Genomic DNA, 21,921 nt, shown 5'->3' with positions numbered 1-21,921 from the left:
CCTGTGGCAGGAGGCAGGATCCCTCCTCATGAGGTGGCAGAAAAGTGAGAAAGTTTTTTCCTTATTCCACTAATGGTTGAGTCCAGTGGGTCCCTTAATGACCTCCTCCAACCTCTAGAAGGTGTTTCCTTAGATCTAAGGAAATGCCTAGGCCAATGTTTCTCAAATATTTTGGCCTCAAGACCCCTTTATCCTCTTAAAAAATAATTAAGATTCTAAAGAGCTTTTGTTCACATGGTTCTTATCTGTTGGTATTTGACATGTTAGAATTAAAACTGCGAAGGGTGAAGAAGAGATGAGAGACAGGGAGCCTCTGTCTGGGTGGGGCTTCTGGTCCCAGACCTCCTTATTATTTACTTGTCCTTCGGCTTTATCTGAGCCAGTGAACACTCCTTTCAGACAGCTTGGTCTGGTTGGGTTTCTGCCAGCAAATGAAAGAGGCCTGAACAAGTAGTACTTCTACAAAAATAAAGAGTAGTGTAAGATATAAAAGGTTAAATTGGGAATTTTCCCCCCTGCATTAGTCATCCTTTAAGTGAGAGCCTGCCTTGAAGGGTTGAAGAAGGTAACCATCACTATTAACATTTATACAATGCCTTATGAATTTCGAAGTGCTTTCACATTCAGTGTCTCATTTCATTTTCCCTACAATCCTACGAAACAGCTTGTTTTATTCCCATTTTACAGACAAGAAAAGCCAAGGTGCAGACGACCTGCCTGTGTGCAGTTAAGTAGCTAAACCAAGACAAAAATTCAACTGCCTCTAGATTCCCATGGTTATAATTCCTGCCTCACATGCTGCTTGCAATTTTTAAGGGTACAGACCTGTAGCACACCCTTAATGTTTTCAATTCCAGTTTTGTTTTGTTTCTTTAATCCATCCTCCTGCGGGAGCAGGGGAGCAGTCTGCATAGTCTATGCCGCGGGTTGGATACCCCTGATAAAACAGATCCTCTAAAATACCCATCATATTTGGCTATGGTCTGCAGGCCTGAAGAAGAGAATAGGAATGTGGTTAGTAGAGCAATCATTCTTTTACAGCTTTGTAACTTAGGGGTTGCTGGAGGGGGGCTTTGAGGAGGTTCAGGGCAGAAACTGAAGGAGAAGCCCGATAGTGCACTGCAGATAATCTACAGGCTGCGCCACACCAACGATTTGGAAAGAAAGCCTCTCAGCTTTGGGTCCCGGCGGAAGACAAGCAGGAACCGCGGGACTCAAGATTCCGAGGTCTTGTATTTGAAAGGAGCCTGCACACAAAGAAATGGCGAAGTACCTGCGGCACGACAAGCAGAGTTTGAAACCTAGCCTTCCTTGCTAGCTGGGATGTAAACGCCTAGTCCACCTGGTCACCCCGCCCACAGGGATCTTTTATTCTCTGGGGCAGACCAAACAGCCGGCGCCAGGCACACCCGAAAGTCCCCCCCCGAAGAACTACAAATCCCATGAAGCCCCGGGAGCGCAGGGCGGTGATGACAAAACCCCCGCGGATTGGCCGGGCGGGGCGCGCAGGCCTTCTGTAAGGGAAGGGGCGGGGTGAAGGCGGGGCTAAGAGCAGCGGCTGGGCGGGCACGCCCCCCAGTCCGTGGCCCCCTCCCCTCCTCGCTCCGCCGCTGCTCTCGCTCCCCGGTCAGAGGGCCGGAGCGAGAAGATGGCGAAGACGTACGATTATCTGTTCAAGCTGCTGCTGATCGGCGATTCGGGGGTGGGCAAGACCTGCCTCCTTTTCCGCTTTTCCGAGGACGCCTTCAACACCACCTTCATCTCCACCATCGGTGAGGGAGGGGCCCCGGACAGCGACTAGGAGTGAATAGGGGGCGGGTGCAAGGGGGCCTTGGGGGCCCCGGGGATGGGACCCCGGGGACGGCGGGACGGCGAGGGCAGTGGGAGAGGGTAAAGGCGTGAGGGAGAGGAGCGGGCGGAGATGCGAGGGGGCAAAGGACGGGGAAGGGGAACCGGAGGAACAAGGACTAGGGGTGTTAGGGGAAATGAGAGGGTTGGGAGGTGACAGGGAAGCGTCTTAGAGGGACAAAGTGTGTGGCAGGGGAGAGCACAAGAAATCTCACGGTGAGAGAGAAAGGCATAGTGGGTGTAAAATGGATTAAAAGACAGGAAAAAGGAAGGAAATGTAAGGGGGAAATGAAAGGTTGGAGTAATGGGAGGGACATGAAGTAAAGGAACAGAGGACACAAGGGACAAGAGTGGTGAGAATACAGCAATGGGAAGGGAATTCAGGGGAATAAGTCATCAGGAGGTGAGGGATGAGAGGCATAAGAGGTCTTGACAGATGTCATAGTAGGGGGCAGAAGGAAACTGTAGGTGGGAGAGGAGTTCAGGGGACCAGAGGATACAATGAGGGTACTTGGTGGAGAAAGTAAAGGAGAGCTGGGTGTGAGATAAAAACGGAAAAAGGAAGCAGGATATACAGTACCGAGGCTGAGCAGTGAAGACAGAGAAGGTGGCAAAAGGAGAGGAAATGGAAAGCAGTACTTTCTTCAGTAACAGGGAGCACTGTTACCATTTTCTCTCCTTACTTCCTTTTTAAATCAAGTGCAGGAAAAAGAGAAAGAGTGACTAACTATAGGATGGTGCCTATGGAGCAATAAATTGTTCTGTGAGTGTTACCCGTATTAAGAGAATTAGTGACTTTGGGGAATGGTGTGGTCAGGAAAATATGACTCCTTAACCACCATCTCCTGCAAAGCAACACTTTTCAATTTTTAAAATTCTTGGGCTTGAATGTTCAGTAACTTAGCTGAGGAGTCTCCCTGCCTCCCTGTATATGATGCTTTAGTTTTAATTATTAGTTGCTCAGTGAATCACAACATACAATACTTTCCATTGATTCAGTGTTTTCTGATCTTGGCTGAGAGCTGTCCTCCTTTTGTACTGGAAGACTGTATAGGTAACAAATTCTCTCACTATAAACTGAAGATGAAATCAGAGCTGGTTTTACACTGCCTATACAACATTATTTTCCTTGTTAAATAGCGACAGTTACTTAAGTACCTTAAGAATCTTAGCTTTTCGTTGTCTGGGTGGTGTTTATGGCTGCTAAGAGAAGCTCACTTAAGCATCTTTCAAATTGTTCTTATGTCCTATTTCACCATGAATTTTGGAGATTATTGTAGGGAGCTAGTACAACGGTAATAAGTGTATTTGATTATTTGTATGTTTGAAGGATAATTTATCATTTTAAAAAAAGAATATTTGGTTGTAGGGTGGTTTTCAAATCGAGTATTAGGATAATGGTTGGTTGGTTTGTTCTGGCCTCTTCCATATGGACTGAGTGGTCTGAAACCTCCCGGGTGTTTTGATGTCTAGGCTTAGGGAAGTTTGAGTTGCAAGTTCTTGGCAGGCAGTCTTGAGTGGGACTTTTTCTTTTCTGAGGAAGCAGATTTTAAATGTCATGTCTCAAGTATATTCCTTAGAGATTTGGTTGGAGCTGTTACAGCAACTAAAGGGCATTAATTTTGATGTTGGTACTAATCGCAAAACCCTGAGTAACCCTTTTACGTTGTTTTTTGTAGTTGTTGTTTGTTTGTTTATTTGCTTTAATTTATTGATTTTAGTGAGAGAGAGGAAGAAAGAGAAACAGAAAGAACATCAGTTTGTAGTTCCACCCATTTGGGCATTCACTGGTTGGCTCCTGTATATGCCCTGACCAAGGATGGAACCTGTAACCTTTCAGTATTGGGACAACGCTCAAACCAACTGAGCTACCCGGCCAGAGCCCGTCCTATGTTGTTGAATGCATGCAGCAGTCCAGTTGGTAAACGACAACTTCTGACAGCCCGAGTGGGTAGTCTTTTGTTCGTTCCATGTGCGACCCTCCCAGAAGCATTCTCCTGCTTTGAAAGTGCGGGAGTCCTACAGATGCTCTTTCTGTTAAGCTCCTTGGATGACCTTTGCTTGTTCGTAATAGTTTTATTAGTTTTCCCCTTTTTGCCTTAATTTTTGTCCCCCATTTCTTGTGAGGGGGACTACTTCCGTTTACAATAGTAGCTTTTAAGAATTACTTTTTATTCTGAAGGATGAGAATCTTGCATGGATTTTGTTTTTTAATTGAAATTCAGTTCAGCAGAGGGTTGCAGCTATTAAGGCATGAAAAACAGGGTCCTGGAACTGTTTAGAACAGGTGGTAGACAGTTAAATGAGGTGAATCTCACGAATAATCTTAGTCTTTGCATTTTCTGTGGGGTGGATGTGGTAAAAAGAGGCTGTGAGCTGCGTTTTCGGTTGACATGAGGAAGGGGAAACCCTCCATGCTTCTTGTCCAGCCGCAGAGCCCCGACAGGAAGTGGCAGCACGCTGCCTCTGAACAGTAGAACAATTTATATACCTGACACCTAATGCTTTGTAGTTGGAAGTAAGTTAGGAAAGAAAGGTGAGCGTTAGTACCATCCTAGTAAAAATTTCCACACACTTTCCACTGACTGCAAACATAGGCTTGGAGCGTCCACATCTGTAGCCGCAACATCCCACTCTCTCCGCACCCCATCCCACCCCCAGGGATCTGAAGTCGCTGAGGTTAGTAGAGCTAGTGAGCCATCTCCTCCCAGTGTTGAGTTTTTGAAGTCCCTAAGTGTGTAAGTTCCTGGGCTGTTATGACTGGACTTTGCCTGCTACAGCATTGCTGACAAAACTTGATAAGGTCCACGTCACAGAGACCCATTGCTTACCACCTGGGGTTCGAGTGAGTGTGTGTGTATGTGTGTGTGTGTGTGTTTTGGTAGATACGTGTGCCCAGGGCCTGTTTTTTCTCAGGAGGGTACCTTTTAACACTCAATTTTGGTTTGTCACACTTTCAGTAGTTTTAAAAAAGGCATCTTGCCATCTTTAGACACTTTTAATAGGGCTTCTGCAGTCATGAAAGGGAGGAGACCATTAGGTATTTTCATTACAGATGCGGTTGTCTTGCAGGTACTCTCTTCTTACTTTTCTAAGGTGCTGCTGTCTTCTCGGATGTCCTGGCTCCCCTCATTTCCGTTTTGCTCTTTCGGTATTCATACTTGAGAACTGAAAAAAAATTTTTTTGATAGGTTTCTCCAAACCTTTTACCTCGTCATAATTAATGTGTAATTAAATGTCTATAAAATGTAACATTAAGACAGCTAGGAAACGGCTGTACAGTTAGCTTTTATTATCTTTTCTATGGGATATGGGTGCCTTTTAATACTGATACAAGGGCAGGTTGACATCCTGGAATGGCCTGTACTGAATATGGTGCTGGTAGAAGAAAAAGAAAACCAAGGCCTGTCCTCTACCAGGACAGCCTAAGCCTCTTCCCTTTGCTGTCTTTCCCCTGCTGTCCCCCCCCCCCCCCCCCACCGTCTTCCTGTTAGGGTACTTCCTGAGTGGTTTCATTTTAGTGTAGTCATAGTTTGACAGCAGAAAGAGTCTTAAAGATTATCTACTTTATGCTCCGGCCCTAATTTTATAAATAAGAAAGCTAAGGTTAAGTCGATGTTGTCAAGATCAAATGGATGGTTGTAGCAGAGCCCCCAGTGAACCCCAAATGCAAATCTGTGTCACTTTTCACAATCAAGTTGCTACTATTTCTGATCAGTATGACCATTTTCATAAACTTGTCACCACCTTTTCTAGAAAGGAATTAGATTTTGCACATAGGCTTTTATGTGGAGAAAGTGAAATGTCCCCGCTTTGATTAGCCAGTTCTGTTCAGGGAAATGGTAAATGCTCATGCAGTGATTCAGAGTGCTGTAGGAGTAAGTGCAGGGGTAGCTCAGCATACTGTAGCTGTCCTTTGCCCTTTCTGTGTCGACAGTTTCAGGTTAGGAGATCAAAGGGCATCCTGTCATTAAAACTCCTTCGATGTGCAAAATAGCTAATGAAACCATGTTAATAGTGCTGTGCTGGTTATTGTTGCAGCCTCCTTGCACCGGAGCACTTTTAGGTGTTTTATTTGGTAACATTGCATTTTTTTCCCCTTGGATTCACTTTTCTCAAAATCAGGGGTCGACAAACTGTTGCCCATAGGCCACATGTGCCTGCAGCCTGTTTTTCGCAGTCACAGGCTAAGAATGGTTTTTACATATTTTAAGGGATATTAAAAAATCAACCATCAAAGAAGAATATGCAACAGAGACCATATGTGTCCCACAAAGCTTAAAAATATTTACTGTTTCTTCACAGAAAAGTTTGCCGACCCAGCTTAAAATTAAAAACTGTTTCTCATTGGTAGCAATTCAAAGCTTTTTTTTAAAATAAGACTTATTGATGGAAAAACAAACTTTGTCATGTTTACATTTTTATCCAAGATGATATCAACATTTGGCTGAGTGTAATCCAGATAGATAACGTTGAGCAAGTTGATCTTAATTTTCGTAGTTGTTTTTGTTCATTTCATCTTTTCAAACAAAAATATGCACAGAACATTCATCTTCAAATTGAACATTTTGTACATAAAGCCTTATTTTAATCTCATTGTGTTCTTTCAAAGCTGTCAGTAGATTTCTAAGTGATAGCTTTAAAGTCATAACAGTACCTCAGAAAAGGTAGAATTTAATACTTGATAATAAAAGGTTAACCTCATGTCTTCAGTTCATGTTCTAGTAAATGAAAAAAGCTGCCCCCAAAATTAAGGAGGGGAGTGGGGAAACAGAGTCTAGACTACAGACATCGGTATGTCTTAAGCGTAAGTGTACTGTAATAAGGATCTTGGCCAGCTGTTCTGTGTGGCAGCAAATCAGGGAAGAGATTCTCTTGGCAGCAGCACCAAGATGGTTTGGATCCACGGAGAAGAGCTGGAGGGAAATGGGTTTGCATACAGTCTTGGAGGGAAATAAGTCTAGTCTTTGAAGACAAGGAAAAATTTAGCAGTTGACTTTGGAATGGAATCTGATGACCGAATCTGAGAGAACCATGGAATCAGAAGCGGATGGATGGCCAGGATGCTGCCGGCATGGCCTGGAGCTGGTTCTCCTTTGGGCCTGACTGCCTGCACACACAGCGGTCCTGGTACCAGCTCTCTTGTATGTGTCAGGATTGCTACTTGGAAAAATTTTGTAGGAAAGACATTTTCATAGCAGGATGAGAGGAAGATTGGAGTGGGGTTGGGGCAGTAGATTTAGGTTGTTAGCATTACTATTGTGGAATAAACATAATGTGAAGCTTCTGACATGTAAGTAGCCAGTGAAGTGGACTTGTTCGTGTTTGGTGTAAGGAAGATAGCATGATGCCTTCAGGAGAGCAGTGGGTCTGGGGCCAGATCTGGGTTCTTGTCCTGGCATCTGCCTTTCCTAGTTTCCTGGCCATTTGTGAGTTAGACCATTCCCTGGCCTTAGTTTTTTTCATCTATTGTCAAGTGTAATAACATCATACCAATTTTTCAGAACTGCTGTGAATGCCTTAGGGCAGAAATCAAGTCTTATTTATCTTTAAATCTCCTAGGCCTGTATTAAATGACCACTCAGTTGGATGAATGAATGACTGGATAATGAACTTTGACAGCACTGTGTAAGCTGTAAAGTATTGCTTGTGTTTTAGGTATTATGTTCAGAGTATTGTAGGTGACATCTGTGATAAGATTAAAAGCGATGAATATGAACTCTTTGTACAAGGATGCTACTTGCCCCAGTATAAAATGTTGTATGTCTTTCTACGATCGGTTTTAAAGGGATGTTTTAAAATATGCAACTTATTTCACTTATTTTCCAGACTCCATAATAAGCTGTTTAACACCGTGCTTCCAAATCCCCACTAACATAAATACCGAAGAGAAAATGAGTGAAATCACTGCATTTGCTTTTGAAGAGCCATTTCAGCTTCGTCTCTGCCCATTAGATTCAAACAATGCAACAGATGCCTGTTAACAGTTTTGTGCCCAGTTTTAATTAGCAGATGGAGCCGTGTTTGTGTCTGTGTTCTGCCCAGCTCGTTTGAGTGACAGGGTAGTGAGTGGATTGGAACTTGGTGTTTGTGTTGAATAAAGCCAAATTCTATTTTTAAAACGATGAATATAAACCTTTATTATATAGAACCATTTGCATATCTCACTGGAATAGCATACATAGTGTCTGGAGTAAAACTAGTGTTTGCAGTTGTGCTTTCTGCTCTTATTAAAGGAAAAAATACCATTTTTTAGCTTAAATGCAGGTTTTACTGTATCTCAAAACTATCAGGAAATGGATCTTCTTTGAAGATCCAAAGAAGAATGGATCTTCAAAGAAGATCCATTTCAATATTTTGGCATAGTACGTTAAGGAATATGCAAAGGCTGGACAAAATAGGCTTTAGCATGAACGCCACTACTGACAGGTCGGTAGAGACCACCTGGAATCCTATGTCATAGAGAATTCTGAGGTCCCGTCTCAGCTCAGCAATCTCGAGGGCTGTCGGGGATCCCTGGTGTCTGCCCTAGCGGTGGAGGGAGGAGAGGATGGCAGCGTCATGCCCATACACTGCCTGTTTTCTGAAGTGAATACGGAACAGTCCAGTGCAGTCTGTCTAAATTTCAGTATTAGAAATAATATCGGTGAGTGATTATTGGATATACTGTATATAGAGATATGTCCTTTTCTCGTTTTTCCTATTGAATGTAAGAAAGCCCCTGAATTTGTGTTTTGGAACTTTTTATATTTTGACTTGAATTAATAAGAACCTTAAAGGAAGTAGATGCCTGATTGCAGAAGAAGAAATAAGCCTGCCTTTTGTTTTATTTTTTTGTTACTTAGTTACTCAGGACTTCCTCTGGGAAGCCATGTACAGTGTTGGAAACAATTTGGAAAGTCTCCACAGCAGCCCTGTTACTTGGCTGTGATGAAGTATTTTGTTGCTCTCCTACCTGTAGCATTCAGCATCAGTTTAATTAGCCCCTTTAGTATTTACCTGTTGCTGAACCTTTGGACATGAACTTTAATTCTTGGCTCCCAGGAGAAAACGCTAAAGCCCTACATGTCCTTCATGTTCATCAGGTTTACTCTTGTCACCACTGAGAGAGACTGGACGACGGTGCTGCTTGCAGCCCCTGACAGCACTGTAGGATTTCAGAGCACCTCGCAAAAGCTGGGTCAGGTTGGAATCTCTCCTCATCATGACGCACACCAACCACAAAGCAGTTAAGCAACGTGTAGTGTTGCACAGCTTTCCACTGGCACAGCTTGGACTGATGTGACACCCCCCACATCCCATTATAATTTTGCGTGTTTTGGCAAAGCACTTGGCAGTAACCATTTTAATAACTCATAGATATTTTCCTGATACTAAAGTAGAAGGACAATCTCTAAAATATGTGAAGAGGTTTTCCCATGAAACATAAGTGATGTATTTAAGAGCTGAATTGTAAGAGTTTGTTTCTTGGGACACTAGGCAATATTTGTTTATCTGGGATAGCTTTGCAAAATATTCTAATGTCCTACACACTGACAAAAAAATAAATTCTAAGATGTTCTTAATTAATTAAATTACAGTAGGGTGTAGAGTGAGAGAAAGAGCAGTTAAGCTGTGAATAGCTGGGACCCAGCTAACCAGACTGTTCACATTCCTGAGAGTATGTTGGAACTTTGAATTAACTTCCAAGTGGCTATTATCTAACAGCAGGGATAGCAGGCGCCATCAAATCCCTGGAGCCTTCGCATCTTGTTTACACACAAACTTTTCAGACTGTTGCCCATAACCAGTCCAACGGAGCAAATACTTCTTCCATACAGACTCTGCACCTATCCCGGCGCTAGCCCCTGTTCACCCTCTCCCACCCCCTTTACCTACAGCCAATGAGCGACATACCTCTTTCTTCCCCTACTTTAGGGATGAGTGAAGAGGCCGGCCAACTCCCAGGTGGCGGACGTGTTGTCTTCGTCACCTGGTGCTGCTGCTGGTTGATTTTAGACTTCGTGCCCCAGGACCTGGTCCTCCCCACCCCTGCCCCCTCTTATTGGCAGTTGCCCAATAAACCCTTTCTTTTCAAAAGATTCTTAGCCATGGAAATTAAAGTTTTTGTTTAACAACAAAAATATACAAAATCCATTACAAAAAAAAAAGAGTTTATGTTTTGAGATGTAAGTGACTAATCCTACTGTAATTTGTTTTTGCTTATAAATTTGGATGGAGTAGCTGTTTATGGTTTCCAATAAAGAATACTTAACTTTTTTCTTCTTGTTTCCTACGAGATGGCGTAGGAAACAATCCTTTATTGGGAGTTAACTTCTATTTCTAGAATGACCCAGACCACCTTCTCATTTCACTCCTCCATTAACACCTCACCCATACCAAGACTTGGGGACAAAAGATTGGATTGGACCGAGAATAATGAAAGCACCACCCCACCTTCCTCCCTTATCTTTTTCTTTGGCTACTTGTGTATTCACTTGCTTTTGTTAGCTGTTGGAGTAAACTATTGGGTTTAGAAACTCCAGCCTCAAATAGTTGGAGAATGAATAGTGATCTCTGACTGCATCACTCTCTTACTGTTTAGAACTAGCACATTGAGAAATGGTGTTTGTCCCAGTCACAGCTGACATAGAGCGGTGGCACACAGTGACACGGGTAAGGGCATCAGCCACAGACAGTAATTTGAGTGAGTGCATTTCTTATTTTCTCAACTACTGTTTTGAAAATTTTCAGTTCTTATAGAAGCATGAAAAACTCATGAGACAATCAAAATAATTTTTTTCACTTTCACAAAATTCCATTATAATTAAAATTTAAAACATGCTTATATAGTTATAGTCAGAGGTGTGTCTCTGTCCTGGCCCTTCAGACTTCAACTCTGATAAACACCATTCCATTTTAAATTTATGTTGTGATCTCATTGTATGATTCATCACGCTTTCGATCAAATTATCTCTTTATTATTATGAAATAGAGTGTGTAGTTCTCTGAAAAACAGTTGCTGCATGTTTCCAGCCAGTCATGGCGCAAGTTCCTCCCAAGGACACTAGACTAGGCCTGTTTTCTCATTATGCAGGCAAGTGCAGGCTTCATGGTCTTCAGAGTTTCTCTGGCCGCAGCCTTCTGTGAATCTGGGAAACCAAGTAGTGTCTGTAAAGAAAAAAGGGCCAGGGCTCTTTCGCAGGTGGACACCAGTGTTTTGATGACATGAAGACAGAAGGAAGAAGCAGTAACATTAGTTCAGTCAAGCCTAGCCTGTGTTGATCTTACCAGTTCAGCTTCTGTAGGAATAAAGAAACGGCTCACTGTGTTCGAGCCCTGTCCTTCAAAATGCCTTGAATTTGATAATAAGGCCAAATTGCACCAGAATAACTACTGGAAAGTTGTAAAAATATTACTTCAAAGGAGGTGTATATTTTCAAATTATCTCATTTTCTTAATATAAAATAGGGCAAAGTAGGTGAAATAGAACCTAAAATAATAAGAAGCCATTTGCTGCCTAGGTAATGCTGATGCTGAATTCCTGTTTGACAGATGAGGGGCCTGAGGTTCAGGAGCATGGAGACTGGTTAAGGTCACACAGAGCCTGGCCTTGGGCTTTGGTTTTTTGAATTCAAGTGTCTCTTATACCCCATATACCTTCAGTTCTCCTGTTGTGAAAAGACATCGATGGTATAGCATAAAATCTGGATGTAGTTAGTCAACTACATCTGATGGGAGAAACATCAGACCGAACTAGGAGATATGGGTCCGAGTACCTCTCCACCCTCCATTCACCATTTACTTCGGCTAAGTCTTTAATCCTTTCGGGGCCTTTTCTTTTTCTTCTTTTTCTTTTTCGGCCTTTGTTGTCTTAATCAGTAAAAAGAAGTTGGGAGAGAGAGCTTCAGGGATTTGTTAGTCAACTAACAGTGGTTTGTTGGTAGGTTCACTAAATTCATGAACAGCATTTTTAGTCCCCAAATTTTGAGAGTAGCAAGAGTAACAAGTATCCAGGCCGTTTTACTACAATGATGAAAATGACCAGAAATGGGTAAATACTTGTATTTGTGTTAGGAAAGCACAGAGGAGAGGTAGAGGCAAACTCCTAGGAGGAAATGTCACCTAAACTAAAACCAGAACCCAAAGGCGTCGGCTGGGTAAAATGGGAGAGCCTAAGGAGGGACGACTCTTCCCTGCATCTGCAGACGGCAGGGCTTCTGCAGGAACTCGGAGAAATCCTGTCCGACTAAAACCTCGAGTGAAGCGGGGTATGCAACGAGAGGTGAAGTTGGAGGGTAATAGAGGGCAGATTTAGAAAGGATTTTAAACCTGTTCGGGAGTCTGCACTTTTATCCCGAGTGCTCAGTCCCTGGGTATTTTATACCCAGAGACCAGTTAGGAGATGAGCAGTCTCAGTTGCCCCTTCCCTTCACTGGGACCTGTACTGTTTACGAAGTGCTTTCACTTACATCACAATTTAAACTTCTCAATATTCCTGTGTGTGGACAGAGATCATTATCTCCATGTTCTAGGCAAGATAGCTAAGGTTCTGATCAACCAAGGAAGCAGGTAGAGGGGCCAGGACTCCAGCCTCACACTTCGGTTCTGGGCGCCTCCTAACAGGTCCTGGAGTGTTTCATGGAACTCAGCGCATTGGCACTTAGTGTGTGGTAGCGGTCATTTCCAGTGGTCTGTGAGAACTGTGTAAACTGAGCAGCAAACCCTTGAGAGACGTGTTGAGTGCAAAGATGAGATCAACCTCTTTGTGGACAGGACCCAGAAGAGTTATTGCAGACATGCATCACATTGCCGTTGGCCCTGGGAGGTCAGTGGACTTGTGGTTTTGGGTTGTCTCCTGACCTCTAACCCCGTCCCATAGGAGCAATCAAAGATACACACAGCAGAATGTGGGCAGGAGGGGACCATGTTTAATTATGAGTCCAACTGTTTGTGTTAAGGAAACTGTGTTGGAAATCTCAGCGTTGCCTCTCCACGTGGTTCATAGGATTAAGTTTGTATGTCACTGGCCTTAGATAGACTATAACATTACTAGGAAAAGCTGCTATAATTGTGAGCTTCCTTCCTTGGACAGATTAGATTTAAACCTCCTGTGAGCCTGTCCTTTCCTTTTGTCCAGAGCGAAGCTGTCTCCGCTCTGGGTTTTGTTTGGAAAGCCCTGGTTGGCAGAGTTTTCCTCAGAGTCACAGCACATTGTAGATTAGCCTAACACCTGATTTGTTTGCTAACCCCAAGTCTCCAGAATGGCACAGTGAGCCAGAGAGCAGAAAGTAGCTAAATTTGGTATAATAAAATCCATCTGCTAAAATTTATGAACTTGCCTGAGAGGGAAGCCCTTAGGTCCCCACTTAGCCATTGGATTCTTGATTAGCACAGTGGTCACTGGTTTCACTGAGCCCCTGAAGGCTCAGAAGCAAGGGTGAGGCCCTCCTAGAGGCAGGTCATCAGCATCCGAGAGGAAGAAATGGCAGTGTGGTACCCAGCGATGGCATTCATTGTATGACTTTGGGCAAGTCAGTAGTAAACTTTCTAGGCTTCCATTTCTTCATAAGCAAAAAGGAAATGTTGTGCTGTGTATACTCAGAAGTCCCGTCCCAAACTCTGCTCCTAAATGATAACCTATGGACTCCCTGACAAAATAGAAAAAGTGGAAATGAGAACTCACAATAACATTGTGTAAATAAAAGAACTTGGGCTTTTGAGACAAAGTCTCAAATTTGAATACTGATCCTGCTACTAGGTATTTGTGAGCCTTGGACAAATTATTTAACCAATTTTCCTTACTGATAAAGGAAGGATAGTAAGTCCCATGCTAGATTTTTGTTTCATTTTATTTTTGAGAATGAAATGAATTATTGTTTGTATACTGTCTTTGGCACGTGGAAGACACACACACACACAAAAAGGCATTTGTGTGTGAACATGTGTGAGTGAAGGTCCTGGGGCCTTCACTGTTAGAACACATGCTCTTAATGATAAGAGTTAACCTTTACCAAGTTCTCCCTGTATACCGGGTGCAGCTCTAGGCATTTTGCAGGAATTAACACTTTTTTATGGACTGTTTAACTCTCACAGCAACCTCTTAGGTGCATTCCATTATTCTTTCCATTTTCCAAATGAGGTAATTGAGGCACAGAATGGTTGAATAACTTCTCGAGGTCACACAGCTGGTAAGTAGTGGAATCAACTCAGATTTGAATCCAGGCAGTTTGGTTTCAGAGTATGTGTTATTAACCACTGTGCCTTTTGTCCCAAGAGAGTCAGAAATATTTAAATAAACAAACAAAAAGATGGGTTATCTTTAAGAAAACCATGAGCTGCAAGTTCAACAATGGCACCACTCCTTACCAGCTGGGTGGTGTCACCAGTTCTTTTAACCTCCTTGGTCCCAGTGCCCTCGTCTGCAGAGGACTGTTGCGCGGCGGTTTAGTAGTCCTGTAATGAAGCGTTTAGCACAGGGCCTACCCCACAGTAGGGCTCAGTGACATTTTGGTTACGTAATGGGATGTGCTTCAGTTTTCTTGAAAATTAGTTCTTAAAGGTTAGGACCACATAATGCATTTTACAAAGCTAGAAAGAAATATTTGTCTTTAAACTCATTCCCAGAGTGAAGGTGATTGTCTCTGGCATCCTCTGGCACAAGAAGGTGTCCCAGAGCAGCAGTCCTTGACCTTGGGCCCAGAATGTCAGTGTAATGTAAGAGGCAAGTTCTTTTTACGCAGCCTTCCAGCTGCTGCAAACTCTGAGGGCATTTTTAATTCATCCTTTGGGTCAAAATAAAAACAAAAACCAAGTCAGTGTAGAATACCCTGTTTAGAAAGGACAAAGGTTTCAGTGTAAATATCCTCTGTCGGGGCCCTGAATTTTAAGTGCAGTGAGTTTCCAAATGAAGTCTTCTGAATCTTAATGAGTTTGTTTGCATACATGAATTTGAACAATACATTAAATCTTGAAATACCGTTGCCTATTTTAGTGGAGTAAATTACCCAACTTGAAAGTTAGTTAATAGGCTTCTCCTTACCTAATAGTCAAGATGACAATACTTTAATCTCAAAAAAATCATTATTCACATTTTAATAATATTGATATGTTCTATTAATTTCTTTTCAGTCATTTAACTGTCTCATCAAGAGAATTAGTGAAACAAACGTGTCATTATAAGCATAGAGCATGATTTCCCCCCTTTTAACACTTTTCCTTCTTGTGCTATCTAGTATATGATGATGACTAAAATACATGGTAGGTGGAAGTCTGTAATTGGGTTTGGTTTTTCACCCTACTTGCTTTGAACCAGAAGAGTGAGTTGAGATGCTCTTCACTAGTTTAAAAGATCTTTTTAAACATAAAAAAAAAAAAAAACCCGCCATAAAAAGAGGTGACAGGGATGAGATCATGAAGGGTCTCAAAGGTCAGTGGAAGGAAGATAAATTTTATTCTGACCATAGCTGAAAGGACATATAGCAGGGTTATGTGCAGGGAAGTACACATTTGATCTATAAACTAAAAAGCTACAGTGGTTTTGAGAGAGTTAATTTTCAGGTTGAATGGCGCTGCAAAACCATGCCATGGAAGTCTGATCCAGTCCCTTCCCTAAAATGACGTTGCATCTGGAGAAGTGTCTTGTTAAAAATGTTCATATGGATGGAGTCTTGTCTTCTAATGAAGCATAAAGATTGTGATGGTGGGTTCAGTTAATGCGCCAAGCATTCCAGTGTGCCAAAATGATGGTAAGGACAGAGGCTTTCGGGACATCACATCTGATTGCGAACTTCTGGAGAACAGGAACTTGCTTCTTCAGAGCTCCTTTATCTGTTGCGCAGGCACACTGTATCTGTTTGTGGGGTAAGTGAACCAACACCATATATTTCCTTCTTAGGAGTGGATTTTGGGCTCCTGCAATAGTGGTATCTCATCCATTAGCACATACATAAGCTTCAAAGGATGTATAATTATCACCTGTTATTGCTTCTGGTCTTTTTCTAGATGTGAGAACGATAAAAGCAACCTGTTTCTCTTTCACCCAGAATATTTATAATAACAAATGGCTGTTAACTTCATTTATGCCTAGGCATAAATGCCCACTTTCTGGGGCATGGAAGGCCCTCAGTAATAGCTTGTTGAATGGACACTTGACAGCTAACGGTACTGTCCTCAAGTCCAGCTGTTCATGTCCTACTCAGATCACAGCAAGTGACTCCCCTCTGCATCTGTTTCCGAGAAAAGACTGCGTGACTCCCTACCGAGAGTTTCCTCAACTTTCTTACTATCTCTAATTTCTGGGTATTTTCACCTTCTCTCATTTCCTTTCCCCTTCTCCCCAAGGAGCTAGGCTGACCTGTTGGTTGATGTTCTTGATTTAATTGATACCTGCCCATTGTCCTGGGACCGAGCTCTGGCAGTGTCCCCTCCTATCTTACATCTTCCGTCTTCTCTTTCTCTTGCCCTTTCTGCTGTTCTTTCGGTCCTGTTGAAACTGTCCCCATTCAAATAAGGGGACAGAATCTTTTAAATTCGCTGCTTCCTCAAGTCACTTATCTCTCCATCTCCCGTCCTTTGTGTTTAATTTTTTATTATATTTTTATTGATTATGCTATTACAGTTGTCCCAGTTTTTGCCCCTTTACACCCTCTCTGCCCAGTACTCCCCTTCCCTCCAGCAATACCCCTCTCCTGTAGTTCATGTCCATGGGTCATGCATGTATATTCTTTAGCTTCTCCATTTCTTATACTATTCTTAACTTCCCCCAATCTATTTTGCACCAACCAATTGCTTCTTATTCCCTGTACCATTCCTCCATTCTCTCCTTTCCCCCTCCAAGCTGATAGCTCTCCAAATGATCTCCATATCTATGATTCTGTTCCTGTTCTGATTGGTTGCTTAGGTTGGTTTTTTAGTTTTTGGGGGGGGGGGGAGTTTAGATTCAGTTGTTGATAGTTGTTACTTTGTTGCCTTTTTAATGTTCATGGTTTTGATCTTTTTCTTAAATAAGCCCCTTTAATATTTCCTGTAATAATGTCTTGGTGATGATTAACTCCTTTACCTGGGAAGCACTTTATCTGCCCTTCCATTCTAAATGACAGCTTTGCTGGATAGAGTAATCTAGGTTGTTGGTCCTTGCTTTTCATCACTTTGAATAATTCTTGCCCGTCCATTCTTGTCTGCAAAGTTTCTTTTGATAAATTAGCTGATAGTCTTATGGGAACTCCTTTGTAGGTAACTCTCTTCTTTTCTCTTGCTCCTTTTAAGATTCTCTTTATCTTTAATCTTTGGCACTTTAATTATGATGTGTCTTGGTGTGGTCCTCTTTGTGTCCATCTGTTTGGGACTCTGCTTCCTGCACCTATATGTCTATTTCCTTCACCAAATTAGGGAAGTTTTCTTTCATGTTTTTTTTACTCTGTTTTTAATGTCTTGCTCTTGCTCTTCTCCTTCTGGCACCCCTATGATTCAGATGTTGGCACGTTTGGAGATGTCCCAGAGATTCCTAAGCCTGTCCCATTTTTAAAAAATTATTGTTTCTTCTTTTTGTTCTGGTTGAATGTTTACCTCTTCCTTATGTTATAAATCGTTGGTTTGAATCCCAGATTCGTTTCCTTCTCTGTTGGTTTCCTGTGGCTTATTCTTTATTTCATGTAGTATAACCTTCATTTCTTCTTTTATTTTTTTGCCGTATTCAGGGAGTTCTCTGAGCATCCTGATAACCAGTGTTTTGAACTCTGCATCTGATAGGTTGCACTTGTTCTATCTCTGTTTCACTTAGTTCTTTTTCTGGGATTTTGATCTGTTCTTTCATTGGCCTGCATTTTTTGTCTCCTCAATCTGGCAGCCTCTCTGTGTTTGTTTCTGTGTATTAAGTGGAGCTGCTTTGACTCCCTATCTTAGTAGTGTGGCCTATTGTCAAAAAGGCACCTGTGAATTGTGTGAGGCAGAGCCTTGTACTCTGAGGGTGGGGCAACCCACTTCACCGCTTTGTTGCTTTATGTAGGAGAAGGGCTTGGCAAGGGGACAGTGCCACTGGTGGCTTCTGGAGGTTTGCCTATCACTCACCCCATTTCCAGTCACTTCAGTCACTCCCTGTATGTGACTGGTGCCCTTCTAGCGGTTGCTTGGGTGTTGAATCCCAGAGTAGGTGGGTTTGCGTACATTTTGAGACCCTGCAGGCCCTTTAAGTGGAGCTTCTTGAAAATTCAGCAGTTTCTTCCACTCCCCCAAACCCCTCTGGTTTTTACACTAGAAGTTATAGGGATTTATCTCCCTGGTACTGGAACCCTGGGCTGTGCAGTCTGGTCTGGGGCTGGGATCGTTTACTCCAACGCATCCCTCCCAGTTTTTATCCAGCACATGTGAATGTGGGACCGCCCCTGCCTTTTCCACCCCATCGCGTCTCCGCACCACGCTGCGCCTCTCCACCCGTTCCGCCTGTCTGGATGAACCTGGCTGCTTTAAATCCTTGGTTGTCAGACTTCAATAAAGTTGATTTACTGACAGTTCTGGGTATTATTTGTTTTGAGATTTAGTTGTAATGCTTTTTGTGACTGTTTGAGGAGGTGAAGCACGTCTCCCTACACCTCCATCTTGACAGGAAGTCCCAAGATGTGTCTTTATGTTACCATGTCAGAGTCTTCTCCTTGCCCTCCCCCATCAGAAGATGCTTTCTCTTTCCTCAATGGCACTTTGAGCCCTGCAGTACTTTGGACTTTGGCATGGCAGTTTTTATGATCTGTCTGCATTAAAAGTAGAACTGTCTTCTTTTTCTCCACCTACCCTACTCCCCACTTCCATGATAACTTCTCTTAGGGCAAAGGCTCGTTTTATTTTTTGGTTCTTTGTATTGCCAAACAGTGTATTTGGTGCTCAAAAAAATGTCATTGAACTGAAATTTCAGAGTGATATGGATGAAATAATTTGATTAAATAAAGCTGTCACCTTTGGGGGCAGCTTAGATTTTTTTTGGATGATTCTGAAATTAGATTTATAATTGTTTACTAAAACATGTTAAGAATGATTGTGCAGCCCTGGCTGTGGTGCTCAGTTGGTTGGAGCGTTGTCCTATGCACCAAAAAGGTTGCGGGTTTAATCCCCAGTCAGGGTACATAAAGGAGGCAACGGACTGATGTTTCTAGCTTCCATCGCTGTCTCTCTCTCACACACTCCCTCCTTCTCTCCCCCACCCCCTGCTCTTCCTCTCTCTAAAACTAATAAAATGTGTCCTCAGATGAGGACAGAAAGGAGAAGGATTTCCCACTTATCTTTTGAAGGTAAAATAATCTCGGACTGCATCTCTAGATATCTTAGTACTGGATTTAGGTAGGCTGTGGTTGAGGTGGTTAAATTGAGAAATTACACATTTTGTTTGACATTCTCCTGTGACACCTGTGTTGAAAAGTGATTTCATTTTGACAGAGGACATCCTGAAAATCTTTCCCCCAGATGATAGACTATAATTTCTTTGCCTCTGGCCTTCTCTTGAGCTGTGGGCACCCTGCGCACATTGGTCTGATCTAGATAATGAGGCTTTCTCGGTGTCTAAGAGAAGGCCATTTTTGAGCTAGGTACAGACCTGCCACTTTCATTCTTTAAAAAGAGAAAAAGGCTTTCCTAGCTGCTTTGTCTAGCTCTGCCCTCTCCCCCAGAATCTTTGGTTCCTGAGTGTGAATCGTGCAAAAGGAAACCTGCAGAGGAGATAGACAGGTGGTACCCAGCCAGGCCTCCTCGTACGAACCGTCCTGCAGCACAGAGCGCCTCTTCCTTTGGGTGTCAGACCTTTTGTGGTAAAGTCACTTTTCAGCTTTTTCCACTGGAGCACTGCAGTCCTTGTGGACTTGTGGAAAGGGCAATGTTTCTGACATGGAAGACCCTGATGGAGAAGGAAGCGTTTACTCCTATCTCGTCTGTCTCGTCTTTTCTACTGAAAAAGGAGTGGGCACAGTGCTGAGTAGTGACCGTAGTGGCAGCAGCTGCAGCTGTGACCAGTCCTGGCCTTCTTAACTGTAGGCTTGTTTTGCGTTATGAGTGACTGGTACTTAAATAAAAGATGAAAAATTACATTGTCTGTTGAAGAGAATGAAAACTTAACATCATATACAGGCATTTTCTAGAAGCATGCTAACCATACCATGTGCTATGGTTTTAATGAGCCTTGAAGGACCAGGCCTCAACTCATCCTAAGGAAAGTTCTTTTGCCAAAAGCTACCACTACCCAGTGACCTACTGGAGCCTTTGCAATATCGAAAGATAAAAGCAGGAAAAGAGTTTGGGGGAGGATTCTGAGGTTTATTTCAGATGTATGTTTAGTCTTCAAAAGTGCAAATAAAAGTGAATGATTAACTTTGCTTTCTTTGGCTTAAGTGTTTTGCATTAAAATCTCTTTTGGCTTCTCTGGCCTAACTCTTTTGACAGGGGAACAAATAGTAGAATATCCATTGTAGATCAGAAGTATTGAAATTATTGAGATTATGGGGAAATATTTCACAGATGTTCCTGAAACTACAGCCAAGTTGAGTGAATTCTTGCCCCTTTACGTGCTGGGAGGTTGGGAGATTGTCTCACTTAGTGGGATATTATAACAGTGCTCCGTTCCAGGCTGTATGCACTCATTGTTTCTCTCACTGACAGGCTTCTTTAACCCTGTTTTATCTTAACTATGATGGCCATTTGAACAGGAAAGAATATGTAAGACTTTAGAGAAAGCTCTGGTTTGAAATTTTCTTTATAAAGCTTTTTTGTACTATGATGAGCAAATGCCTCCTTTACATATATCTTGTTAAAAGTAAAAATGAGTGAGGTAGAGTCCAGAATCTCCAGTTAAATCCAGTTTCGGTCCTGGTGGAATTTTGCCCACCAGCACGTTGTCCTTAGCATTGCCATATCTCTACTGACCAATGCAGCTTATGTACATGGGATGGAGGTGAAACGCCCCCAGTTGACGGGGCGTTCAACATCATTCGGAGCCCTGTCTTCCTAGCACAGTGCACTGTGGTCCTGCCTTCTGAGTTGGCGCCGTTGGTGGAGAAGCACCCTTGGAGCATAACAGAGCATGCTCAGTTAGTTCACAGCAAAAACAAATAGCCACAAAAACTTGACATCCAGGTTGTCGTTGCATAGGTCGCCGTGTTTATCGCTTTTAAACATCCGGGCTGTGAGATAAAGTTTTTAAGGGAGGGATTTTACCAGCACATTTTCTGTTTCAGTCCATGCTCAGCTGTGACTCATTTATTCTGGTCTAACCTCATTTTGTTTGGAAAGTTTTGTACTAGAAAATGTCACTTTCAACTAGGGGAGGGGAAATTCTGACCGAGGATCAGAAGAGTCAAGATACTGTAGTGACAATTTGGCACTACTTTTAACTCAGGAAAAAATAGAGAATCCGTACAAAGAAAAGTGTTATAAAGTACAAAGTGATTGTTATAAATACAAATGGGGAGAGGAAATGTCCTCTGAACTTCACAGTCAGAAGGAAGGTGGGGATCAGGGAAATTATTATAAAATTTGTGTACCTGTTGGGGAGATAGCCTCTGGAGTTCCCCGCATGTTTCCCTTTTCACTAGGACAGTTTTAGTGAATTGCCTCGCGATTGCTGTATGTAGAGAAAGACACTAGAACTCTTAAGCTTGATCTTGAAAGGCTCATCTTCATGTATAATCATCTGCAGATGTCTGCATGTGATTATATATTCCCATAGTGAGGGCATGATAACTACAAATGAGAATCATGATATAATTTTGCCTTGCTTGCTTGCACATTTTCAGAATATAATTAAAAGCACATGTCACTGCCAGTAGTTAACTGTGAGGTTTGTGTTAGGTTTTTATAAGACTTTGGCAAGAACTAAAGCATGTTTTAGTGTCTTAAGTCTTCCCTCTCTCCTCCCTCCTTCCCTCTCTACCTTCTTTTTCTTAAGGTTCTGACTAATGTCTTTTCAAAACTAGGGACAATTTCAAACTGTACATAGATTAATTTTCATTTTTCTGCTTCCTAGGAAGCTGGTACCTGAAATTGTAACTAAGTTCTAGATCATTGCTTTATGGTTCAAATAAAATCTGATGAGACTAAATGTCTTCTAGGCACTGTGTC

General features: G+C 42.5%; 1 protein-coding gene across 1 annotated transcript in view; it reads left to right on the top strand.

Annotated features, from left to right (window-relative positions):
* Positions 1-1,563: 1,563 nt before the first annotated feature.
* RAB8B (RAB8B, member RAS oncogene family) overlaps positions 1,564-21,921 on the top strand; it is a 59,542-nt gene continuing 39,184 nt past the window's right edge. The window contains exon 1 of the mRNA XM_037151015.2: positions 1,564-1,772. Coding sequence (XP_037006910.1) covers positions 1,649-1,772 — 124 coding nt within the window. The 5' untranslated portion in view covers positions 1,564-1,648. The remainder of the gene's footprint in view (positions 1,773-21,921) is intronic.

This window comes from Artibeus jamaicensis, unplaced genomic scaffold (assembly GCF_021234435.1).
Source record: "Artibeus jamaicensis isolate MK-2021 breed Jamaican fruit bat unplaced genomic scaffold, CSHL_Jam_final contig_548, whole genome shotgun sequence".
NCBI classification, from domain to species: domain Eukaryota; kingdom Metazoa; phylum Chordata; class Mammalia; order Chiroptera; family Phyllostomidae; genus Artibeus; species Artibeus jamaicensis.
This window is presented reverse-complemented; position numbering and strand designations above follow the sequence as displayed.